Below are 12010 nucleotides of genomic sequence, written 5' to 3'. Positions count from 1 at the left end.
CCTCTGACCACACAGACCAATTTCCAGTCTTCCTTCCTCCAGCACCATTATGTAACAGAACAATCTAACAAACATGGCACAGCCAAACAGTCCTGTCTCCTTGCTGCATTGTCCTTATGCTGCAGCTCCGACGGCCTGGTGAGTCAGAAATCCCAGCAGGGGGAAGCTGCAGAGTTACAATAACACACGGCTGAACAATACACGGTGATTTAGCCAGCACCGGTATCTCCCTGGTTTCAGCAGCAGGAAGATGCAGACTCGACTCCTGATATTTCCAGAGTTGTTAACTAATGGAAATTTACGAAAAACAAAACCTTGTCCAACTTCACAGCTCTTGCCTTTACACAAGAGGAGACCTCCGCTGAATAATGACAACCCAACAACAACAACCAGAAAGCTCTGGATACATCAGCAACTCTAAAGTAAACACCATTGACTGTAAAAGCACTGGGGAAAATCCTGAAGGCAAAGAATTCTAAAAGCAGTAAAGACCCTGACAGCATCAACACAGACACAGGCTGGAACTGGTTTTGCTGTTGCATTATTATGATTTCTGACTAAAGAAATGGTGTTTGCTTTAAAAAATGAAACTAAACCAAGATAAAACCCTTTAATAATTCCTTTACTAAAACCCTAGAACCTCACCAGACTCTCTCATGACTTCTATCTGCAGTTATTCGATACTGTTAAAAAGTTGCGTAGTTGGACCACAATCACTGAGGACCAGGAGGATGCTCTGAGCATTCCCCAAGGCTCTTTCTAAATTGCGAGGGGATTCACTGAAAGCAGGACAACTGCATTTGCCCTTTCTGATACAGAGAATGCAGTTTCTGCACATTCGCCAAAAACATTCTTGTTGATTTTCTTTAACTTCCCATTGTTCAGGTTTTGCTGAAAGAATCAAGATGCAATCAACAGCCAAGTGGAAAAGAGTAGTTTTACTCATTAACCAAAGTATAGAACATTTTATAAGAACGTCCAAGCACTTGGCACGACAATGGCCCCACTTGTGACAAACGGATGTTAAACATTTAAAAGAATTTTTCATCATTCTATGTAAAATATTTGCAGAATTGAGAGGGTCGGTGATTTCCGGGCTCTCCACTACAAGCACACATATCTCCGGGGCATTTCAGGGCTGAAAACTTGCTCTTTTGTTGTTGCTCAGCTCCATGGCAAACAAGCTTTTGTTAGCAGGAGGGACAGAGGTTTCTGGTTCACCTGACAGACCCTGCACCAGCTCTGACCGACCTATTTTCTGTCAAACACCACCATGCATCTGGGAGACAAAAGCTTTCCCTGCAAAGGGGCCAGCAGCCTCAGGGCCGAGAGGAGGGAGGGAAGGAAAGGCCTAATGAAACTCAATTAAACAGTGAGCCCTTCAGAGCGAGATCCAATCAACAGGCTGCCCTCAGTCAGAGCCAGTCCTGAAATCCCACAATGGCCTTGGCCTGTGTGATATCGCTCAAATGCTGGAGAGAGCAGCCATTCGTGGAGAGTCAAGCACCAATGGAGCAAAACTGGTGAGATTCCTCAGTGTGTCAGAAAGAAATCGGCACCTGGGCAGGGTCTCCGCTCTGTGCAACAGCCAGGCCAACATCCACAGTGAGCCCTCAGAGCAGGCACTTAGATCCCTGCCTACAGCTGTGGACAGAGTGCAACAAACTGGAAGAAAAGGGGAAACGTTCTCCATGTCATCCTCCCCTGACAGCCTGATTTCTCCTGCAAGGAGGTGTAGTGCTCTGTTAACAGAGCAGCCCGCAGAGCAGCACCATTTGCAGCCATTCCATCATCTCCCCTGCCCTATTACAAATGCGCCACATAGACAAATGCCCCGTGTTGGCTGCCAGCAGTGGAAATCTCCCTCAGCCGCAGCCTGCTCCCCCCAACACTGTACCCTGGGCACAGCAGTTATCGGAACAAGCCTGTCTGACAAGGCCCTGCTATCACATCAATTGGCCTCCAGCACATACAGAAGGAAGCGTTTCTTCCACAGGATTTACAGAGGGAATGGTACTTTCATTGCTGCCTCTTTTGTCAGCGGAGCATCCTCCAGAGCGCCCAGGACTTGGTGACAGTGCAGTCCCTATCGACCCTCTGGAGGGCTTGAAGTCAGCAGGCAAATCAGAGGTCAAAAGGTAAATGTTCATGAAAAAGCATCAGTCCCACAGGGGCACTGAAGGAGGCACAGAGCCACTGAAGGCAGGAGGAAAGAAGCTGCTGAGTTCCCACCTGTGAAGCACTCCGAGTACCTCACTGTCTGCAGAAACATGTCCAACACTGAAACAACCAGAAAGCAGAAGAACCCTCCCTGGTGCACTCCGGGATTCAAAAATTCTGTTATGTTTTGCAGTAAGGGCAGCAGGAATGAGTCAAGCGCCGTCTTACCTGGATCTGCCCTTTCCCCATTATGCGATCTGTGCTCTCCCCATCCTCTTTGGTGAGCTTGGTTTTGTTGTAGCACTTTTCATAGCACAGAATCCGCAGAGTCTGCGAGCCTTCCAGCTCAATCTCAAACTCCTGCAAGGCACCAGCAAAGGAGAGAGCAATGAATACATCACAGCAGGACACAAGTCTCTTAATAGTCTCCTTGAAACTCATCAGGAGGGAGCACTTCAGGACTGACCAAAACTTCCCCATTAATGGAGCTTCTCTGGAAATAAGCTGAAATTGCATTTTACTTATATAAGGTGGCCACAGCAGAGCCCGAGAGCGCTGACTCCTTAGCCAGGTTTAGCTGAGTTTCAGCAAAGCTTCATTGAAAGAAACAACTCACCCACTTCCCTTGTATTTAATTTTGCTCCCCAGCAGGTTTGGCTGTAAACAGGCAAAATGTCTGCAGCTAATTTTTCCCCCACAAAACAAACAAACAAAACCACCTCCTTCAACACGTTTTCACTAGCATCTTTTAAAAAAAAACATTGAACGTGCATCTGTTTAAACATGAAATGCTGGACCAGACTCATTTGTACTGAAGTGTTTGTTTAACTGTAGCTCATTCAAGAGAAAACCTTCCGCAAGCCCTAACAGCCAAATAAACCTGGCATAAAGTGATTTCTGAGAGGCAGCGCACGCAGCATGAGCACTGAGCGTGCAGCAGGTTCTTCCATTTGTGGGTTTCCTACCCACCGTGCAGACATACCACTGTTTGGTATAGGGAACAAGTCACGCTAAGAACAATCCAACGCACCTCATTCCAGTTGGGCTCTGTGGTGTCTCTGTAAACTCGAGTTTTGGCCTTGTTCACAAAGTACCCAAAAGAATCTACCTCCAATGTGCAGTACAAATCTGAGGGGGAGACAGGGACAGAAATGTTTTAAAGATGTCTAGAATCTCCTAACTCACATTAATCACTGTCACAGTGTGTCTTCATCTGCATCATCTTCGTATTAGTGCCCACAACCCTGCCCAGCACAAACCTCACCTTCTTCACCAGCAGAACTGCCTTTCTGAAGCCCAGCTGTCCACACAGCCTGAGCCCAGACACCTCTCTCACATGTCCACTGTTACCCAGTGCTCCCCAAATCAACTCACAACAAGCAGAAGGTGGACACCAATCAGAAAGGACCCCATCAACACATCGGAACCAAGTTCACTGAGAACAGCATCAGTACAAGGGGCCAACCTTCAAAAGCTCATTATCTTCACAAAGTGGTTAATTAAGAGGTAACTGGTGGTTTTGCAGAGCTAGCAGTGAGCTGTAGACATTGCTCATGTTTGTAGGTTGCGCTGTAAGGGATGTTAGCTCACAACTGGCCAGTCAGCGGCTCAGCAGGAGGAAGGCTGACAGAAAGCCATTGCCCTGAGACAAGAGCAGAGGCCCCAGCCACATGGCGAGGTAAGCTTGGCAGCTTTCCCTGGGTTACCCTCATCGATAACTGAGATGCATGTTTATTTACACAGGTGTCCTCTTCACTCTATTGTTTCACCTTTTCTGATCCTCCTGTCAAATCACTGTCTTGGGTTTTGACACTTTCTTCACATCAAAAATGCTGGATATCAGAGAGTGCTTCCCATTTTTTCATTGCCAAATACAGTTGGAAGGATTCAGGATATGGGCTGGCTTGTATTTAAAACTGTTGAGTATTTAGCAAACACTGCTTAAAAAAATACCAAGAGACTAGGCCCAAAAAATAATGCTGCATGCTCAATCCTTGATCTTGATCTGAGAGTTAACAGCAGCATTAAATTTTGCCTTCCCCTTAATGCATGCCAACGCCCCAGTTTCAGTTCCGGTTCCCCAAATCACCTTTCCTCCTCACCATCATTCCTGCTGCTGGGATCTGAAACCACTGCGCCCCCCGGCACCCTGCCACCCCTGCAGCACTGAACCCTCTGTGCAGCACAGAACCCCACTCACTGGAACTCTGCTTGAATCCTGTGGCAGAGTGGACAATGACATTCAGGAATCCATACAGACCGGAGGATTCATCATCTGTGAAAAAGACCCAAGGAATATGGTTAGAGGAGCCAAGAGTGAAAGAGAGAGCAATGACATTGGTATGGCACAGGTTGATGTGCAGTGGGAAAACTATCCCTAAAAACGATGAAGGAGCAGGAACACATATCCCTAAAAACGATGAAGGAGCAGGAACACATAACGTAGCCAGCTTGGCAGAAAATGAGCCTGCTACCCGTTCAGTGGCACTTTTACCTGTAGAGCCCTCTGGCAATGGGTGGCTTTTACAATGACTTTCTAGGCTCAGCAAGAGAACATGGATGAAATTCAAAGCAGAAGAAGTAAAACACAGAGGCTATGTCTATACTAGCAGATTAAACAGTAGTTTACGATGGTCTCTGCCACAGTTTTGGCCAACCAGTATTCTCCCAAGGACCGCCAGGCACAGTTCAAAGCTGTCCCAGGCTAGGACTCCAACAGCACTCCACTCCCTGGCATGGTGGCTGCATTGAAAGCCCACTTTACAGTCAATACATCTATACTGGAGAGTGTCCAGGAATATTTTACTAATTAAGATGTAGCCACGTAATTCAGAGCTTGTATTTTTATTGTTGCAGCAAGTAACATCAGGATGACAGATTATTATTGCTCCTGCTGCTCTCCTTTTGTACGCTATCATCCGCTTCAACTAAACCACACAAGTTGGGTACATATGGTCTCAGCTTTTGTTTTGCAGTTCGTAACTCATCACCAGGTTGAAGTCTGTAGCAAAACGAAGCAGTAAGGTCAGCTCCAGGGGAGATGCACAGAGGCAGCCAGAGGCAGGCTTTCAGTGCAGCGGTACCACGTGAAAGCATAAACCAAAGGTCTCACCTTCCTTATTGATAGTGAGGGGAATGTTGTGGACTGTCTGAAGCTTCACACAGGAGTTTGTCAGCATCTGGAGCTCCACCGATGTAAGGGAGAAGCTTTTAAAGCCTGCCAAGGAGGTTCCAAGAGGGAGCAATTAAAACTTAAAGCAGAGGCTGGATGCACAGTCCCTCATTCCAGTGCCCATGGGACAGTTGCTCCCTGGGCCATGCTCAGCAACAGCACCATGGGGCTCAGGTCCGTGCTGCTGCTGCAGCTCACCTCCCCCGAGGATGCATTTAGTTATCCATTGGAGTAACCAGTCGCAGGATGGTTCACAGGAAACAAGTGGCAGCTCTCATTTTATTGCAAAGCCAACAACTACCAATGCCAAAAAAAGTCAGAAAGTTTCTTTGGACTGGAGCCAGGTAAAAGCTCTTCCCTCTACCTGGAGCTGCATGGAGCTCTGACCTCTACGGTAACTGGGAGAATGTCTCCACACACTAAATGCTCTCCTCACGCATTCCCTATGTGTTGCTGCAAGTACAAGTCCCTCAGACAGGCTCAGATGCACAGAGACAGAAGACATCCACGTTGTGAGGTGGATTTCAATGCCCAGCTCTTTTTTTTTTTGCGGGCAACCCTACACCACACCTCATCCTCTGGGTTCCCACTCTCTAATAAGACCACGGTATCTTATTACGCCCAGCTGCGGGACACTCACATTTCTTCTGCTGCTCCCGGATGTTCTCCCTCCATTCTGCCCTTTCATAGTCTGATGAAATGAGGAATGTGTAGCTCTACGCAAGAAAACAGAAGAAAGCAAGGTATGCATTAGTCTGACCGATTACTGAGAGCAGGCCTGCCTGCACCCCACCCCACTCCAGCAGCAGCGGTTGGATGTACTGTCCTTCCAGTGCTGCTGCCAGCTGCCCTGCGCCGCAGCTTTGCCAGCTACAGGCAGGACTCCGGCCACATCCCTTCCCAGCAATGTGCCAGCAGTACCAACACGGGCTCCTGCAGTCAGAGCTCTTGCAGAGCTCCACTGTGCAAAGAGCAGCTGCGTCCCTGGCAGCTCTGTGCTGTTCTTCACAGCAGCAGCACTGGGAAACCCAGAAGCCTCCAGGCACAGACGCTGATGCGAGCTGAGGAAGCAGTGACCAGCTTGTGGATTTTCACTGAGCACAAACAGGATCCTGTGAGAATCCTTTGCCACAGGCATGGACTGCCACAGTGAGGGGTGACAGGGCTGCTAGAGCAAGGGATCTTCTAGCACTATGGGGTGCTCAGCGTGCCAGAGGACACTGATCACGACCACTCAGCGCGCCTGGAACCTGAAGGGGATTCCAGAAGGCAGCTGCTAAGAGCTTTATCTTAGGAAAGAGCCGTCCCTGCTGCGGGGCCAGGACAGGTGCCAAGGCAGGGCATTCATTTCCAATGTCATTTTTTACATGCCAGTTCTGCATAGACATGAGTCACAGCCTACAAGATGTTAGCAAGGGTCAGGTGTCTGCTCTGGGAAAGCACTTGCAGGACAGACAGCAGAGGGCCCGCAGACCTCCCGGCGCGGTGTACAATACACACATACCCTCCCCTCAATCTGTCTCATACACCGAGGGAGACCAGGAGAGCCACTCACCTTGCCATTACGATTGTGTACCCGGAAGGCCATGTTGGGAGACATCAGCAGTAGGAGGGATTCCTGCTCTGAGAGCTTCTTTTTCAACCTCTCAATGACCTTGCTGCCTTTATTGGCCCTCTGAAGAGCCAGGGAGAAAAGGAGACAGAGGACACACATCATTCTCCAATGCCTGCTCCCATTTGCACTGACAGACATCCTAAGAGCCACAGTCCCTTTCCTCTGTGAGCAGCCAAATGGCCCCAGGCAGGAGAAACACTGTCGACAAAACCCATAGGGTTCCCAGCAGCTCAGGAAGGTGTTCCTGGGAGTATCTCTATGCTCAGACTTGGCTCTCTGCCCCAGATGAAGGTGCAGAGGCCTTTGCTTTGTGTTCCAGAGGCTGCAGCAGCATCGTGCCACTGGGCAGCCACAGCACTGCCAGCACCTCCACAACCATCCCCAACTATAGGGACCCTTTTACCTTTTCACGCTGAATGTCATTCTTGATCTGGGATATCTTGATCTTCATGGCATCCAGTTCCTCATCAGGTACTAGTGGGATATTGGGAACTGCCTCAGATTCATCCACCATTTGGAAACTCAGATCAGTGAGGGGGATATACCACTTGCAGTCATATTGCTGGCTTTTTCTGAAAGACACAAGGTCCAAAACTTCCACCATTACCAGTGTTTGGCAGCCCCCACTCCCCCTTCCCATAAGTCCTTCCCCGCTACAGTGCGTAAGGTACAGAAATGAGCACAACTTCGCTGTGATTTCACAAGCATGTGCTTCAAAAGGGGCTCTTTGCTTGAGAAGGGCAAGAGGATGAGAGGGCTCTTCCCAAGCAAAGCATCCACCAAATGAGGAGAAGCCCACTTGAGCTTGGTATGTTGGTGAAGGTACCTCCCCCCTCATTTGTGACAAATGTCAACTGAATGGTGTAGCTGCACTGCAGAAATGACGCACAGTCTGTTTATTGTTCCTCTTCCACTCTTCCGCAAAGCTGTTACCTGGCTGTAGCTGCAAGGCCAAAATTAATAACCTCAGTAACAAAATAAAGTGAAGAATGTCACCTACTAAAAGAAAGGGGAAGTAGGAAAATGAATGGCATTTGTCCAGAACACCAGCAGTTACAGCACATCCTATTTTCCTAGGATGGCTCGGGGCAGGGACAGGAAGAATTAACCTTTCCTGAGGGATCAGGACTTGGCCAAGATCTCATCTAATACACAGTATTACCTCGCTGATCATTCCTTGTCTAACTAAATCTGGTGGATTATGGTTTCCCAGGCCTGGGGTATTTATATTCAACCAAAATTGCCAGCTAAACCCAGGGTTCTGCTGAAGCTGAGTTGCAAAGCACTTAGTCCAAAGGAAAACCTTACCCTCCAATCTGCTTCTTGAGCTTGGCACACAGGAACAGATCAGTGAAAAGAAAGACATGACGCAGTTTGCGAGCCCCCTCAACCAGCTCCACCATGAAACTGTCCTTCAGCAGCTGACGGTGCTGGCGGAGAACCAGAACAAAGGGTTTAGTTAGTGCAGTATGTGCCCCAAATCTGGCACTGGGGCAACACACGCCTTGGGCACAGCTCCTGCCAGAGCTAACTCAGTAAACTGGCCTAATCCAGGAAAAAGAAAACAAGCTCTTAAATGTTCCCTGCAGTCAGCCCTGCTCCCTGCTGCCACCCTCTCTCCAGGGCAGAAATGGCTACGGGTCTCCTTTCTTCTCTGGTTCTGGATTCTGGTTCTTCAGCCTTCTCTCCATCACCTGTTCCAGAGCCCCAGTGTGACTCATCATGAGTCACGGCGCAGAGCCCTGCCAGCCCAGCATCCCCTCCAGCCCAGTAGAGAGCAGCAAACACCACTCCTCTCCCAGTCACTCACTGGCCACTGCACCCCATAGGGAGGAAGAGCCCCCCCACCTCTGCTCTCGTGTCAGCTGGGAGGTGTCAGCATTCACAGCTGAGTTTGCTGCTGCTTTATCACAAGTGCTGCTAAGGGACAATTCCTGAACAAAATGCGTACCCAGCAAACGCCTCAGCAGTCCTGAACCAGCCTATGTTTGAACAGGACCACCTGGACATGCCCCCACACCACGTCTATTTAGATCTCTCATATATCACATAAACATTTCCCAAACGCAGAAGATGCAAAGAAGCTGCACAACCCTGATGTCTTTATTCCCGTTTGTAGCTCCAGAGAGCTTTGCCACCTCCTCACTAAGAGGCACATGTTGGCAGGCAGAACCATTGCTTTCCCAGCTCCCTTATGACCAGCCAGCCGGAGACTGCGTGCTGTCACTGGTGACCCAGCCCAGAGGTCCAAGTCCTGCTCTGCGCTCAGGCCTCCTGCTCTGACGTTAGGAACAAGAGGACACTGAGGGCACATCTGGAATAGGTAACCCCACGGAGTTTCAAGCATAAGTCAGGGGTATTCAACCAGGCAAATCTTAATCTCACCAGTACTTGTAAAGGTCAGTGTTGCCTTGCTTCCCAGCCAGCGCAGGCAGGAGCCATCATCACCAGAGGGATGCTAAGGTACCTCTTCCAGATCTGTACTACATGCTTGCTGTTCCCGCTAAGCACCTGACACCGAGTGGTGACCTGTTACACGTACCACATGCACCTGGGCAGCACTGTAGGGACAGGAGAGATGTGCTAACCCTGCCCAGTGCCAGCCAACACCTCCCCTGCTGTGGCACTGCCAGCCCTCTCCAGGTCACGCTTGGGACCGTCAGTCCCCTCCTGGCCAGCAGCACCTTTGCGATCCTCGTGCTGGGAACACAGATCTGAAAGCCATCTCCTGGCAGAGGCAGCAGCACACATCGGGAACACTGCTAACCCAAGCTGGTCAGCACACCCAAACCAGAACTGGTGCCTCAGTTTCTCAGTTTATGCCCAGGGGTTTTATTCGCTGTGAGACTTCACAGTTTCAGTGCAGAGGGTGTGGGATCGCAAATCCCCACACTGCCTCTCCTCCCGCCTACCACTCTTCCATCTTGGCTCTCCATAATGAAAACAAACCACATCAGTCCGGAATCCAGCAGGCATCATGGCAAGGAATGCCAGGCAGAGAAATGCCCCTGTGGGCATAATTTCCACACTCTGTCCTGCAGCACCCTACACTTCCTGACATGGACCAAGAGTCTGTGCTTTCCTGCCTGCAGCAGCACAGGCATCGCAGCTGGCTGTCAGGGCACACACGGCACCACCTCGCCTTGGCGCTGCCTCCCATTACACAGAGATCCCGGAAATCTGTGAGCAGCAGCAGGAGCTGCACCTTCCCACGGAACCAGGAAGCGAGGCTGCTCCCTTGCAGACTGTTGCACCAGCTCTGGGCAGGAGCCCATGGAGATCTGGTATCCAGCAGTGATTCAGGCTCAGAAAGGACTGTACATATGTTAATGTTTATTTTGAGGTGGGCGTGATCCTCCTGGCTTCTCCTCAGTGGTTTTGGAGAGAGCGCCCGCCTGCATGAATGTCTCTGCTGCCGATGCGCACTTGTGCCTTCCTTCCCCTCCTGCCTGGAAACAGCCCCGGGCAGGGACCCAGAGACTTACACGGGAAGAAAGAGAGGAGGAGGTGTGCTGTCAGTAGCACACTCACACCTGCAGAGAATTTCGTTTGGGAGCAATAACGAAGCACAGGAAGATACTTACTGAGCAAGCCAAACCCCTGATCTCAGGTTTCTAGATCCAATGCATATTAATTACACTGCAAATCAGCTCAGCTCCTCAGGGGCAATAAGAATAGCTGCTTGTTGCCAGCTCAGCTTATGCTCATTGTTAGTAGGTGTGAAGATGTTCTCACAACTCGCTCATCTCTGCTCCACAGCAGGATGTGCTGCTGTCCCCTCCCTGCCTGGCAGGGACGTGGCTTTGTCCTCCTCTGCCAAGCGCCTGCAGTGTCGGAGACCAGCTGAGACCCCAGCCCTGCCCCTGCTGCAGGTCCCAGCAGAAACACACCCCAGACTGGTCCTGAGCACAGGTTCAGCACCCCATCCTGGGAATACATCTCTGGTGGGAGAGACAGGCCAGCAACGTGGCCAGCAGTGTTTCTTCACAGGTAATGCAGGCACAGGCACACAAGCACTGCTGGTGGACTGTGAAGAATTCTGCTCAGCCCTAGATCAGTCCCTGGTTAGGGCAGTATTCCAGTACCACCACCCACACCAGAGCACTTGGAGGACAAGTCTGCCTTCAAGGGAAGGGGAAGCCCAGTCACTGGAAATGTTTGTATCAGGCCTCCACAAAGAAAGGAGAGAAAAGCCCAGCAGCATTCCCAGCAGCTGGGCTACAGACATCCCATGTAGCTGACTGGTCAAACCAGGCTATCCCTCCTCCTGACATCCGAAGGTGCACCTCAGCTGCCACTGCACAGTCCTTGGCCATCACTGTCCAAGCAGACTCCTCTGAGCAGCCACGCTCTGCCCCACATCTCCCCAAAGCCCAAGCAGAAAGCTCAGCCACACGATGCCAAAATAAGGACATGATTCAACAGCCTTCGCACCTCTCATCTGGGACTGAGGTGCCACTAATCTGCATCACATTTATTTTGGCTGGCACTCCTGGGTACAAAATACCCGACTGACAAGAGACGCGGTGCCACCAAGAGGCAGTAAAAAGGCTTTGGCAGCATGATCTCCCAGAAAGAGAGCTGGGTGGGAAGAGGACAAGGCTGGATTTCCTAAACTTGAATGGAACAGAAGTAAAGTGGTGAAAGAGATGTAGCTCAGTCAGCTCATAGGAACACTGAGCTTCCCAGGCCTTTCATTCTCTGCATCTTCCCACTCGTGAGCTGCTTGGGAAGCTCTCCCTTCAGCAAGCAGCAGGGGTGAATGGCCGCAAGAGAAAGGGAGTGTCTGGGGAAGGGAGGACAGGAGAAAACACTTGTGGATCAAGTCAGGAAATCTCTCCTCACAGGAGTGTGGAGCTCGATACTAGATTTACCACCAGCTCCTCCGGGATGGCAGGGCTGTTGTTTGGGCTGGGCACAACCAGCAAGCGCCAGCCCCAAGCTGCTCAGGAGCAGTGGAGCAGAGAAGTGCTTCCAGCAAAGGGTCATATCCTTTGCTGCAAATGATTCATCTTGCCGGGAGGGCTCAGTAGGTCACAGGGAAACAATAAAAGGATTTCCCA

The 12010-nt window shown here is 50.3% G+C and overlaps 1 protein-coding gene across 2 annotated transcripts in view; it reads right to left on the bottom strand.

Moving 5' to 3' along the window:
* The window catches only part of BCR (BCR activator of RhoGEF and GTPase), a 92458-nt gene that overhangs the window by 15798 nt on the left and 64650 nt on the right, over positions 1–12010 (bottom strand). For both annotated transcript variants that reach the window (XM_009571323.2, XM_054082143.1), the window contains exons 9-16: positions 8256–8377; positions 7351–7519; positions 6888–7007; positions 5973–6048; positions 5273–5377; positions 4361–4435; positions 3191–3288; positions 2389–2520 (exon numbers count right to left, since the gene is read on the bottom strand). In XM_009571323.2, coding sequence (XP_009569618.1) covers positions 2389–2520; positions 3191–3288; positions 4361–4435; positions 5273–5377; positions 5973–6048; positions 6888–7007; positions 7351–7519; positions 8256–8377 — 897 coding nt within the window. The remainder of the gene's footprint in view (positions 1–2388; positions 2521–3190; positions 3289–4360; positions 4436–5272; positions 5378–5972; positions 6049–6887; positions 7008–7350; positions 7520–8255; positions 8378–12010) is intronic.

The sequence above is a fragment of the Cuculus canorus genome, chromosome 17 (assembly GCF_017976375.1).
Source record: "Cuculus canorus isolate bCucCan1 chromosome 17, bCucCan1.pri, whole genome shotgun sequence".
Classification (NCBI taxonomy): Eukaryota; Metazoa; Chordata; class Aves; order Cuculiformes; family Cuculidae; genus Cuculus; species Cuculus canorus.
The sequence above is the reverse complement of the archived record's forward strand: the minus strand, read 5'-3'. Positions and strand labels throughout refer to the sequence as shown.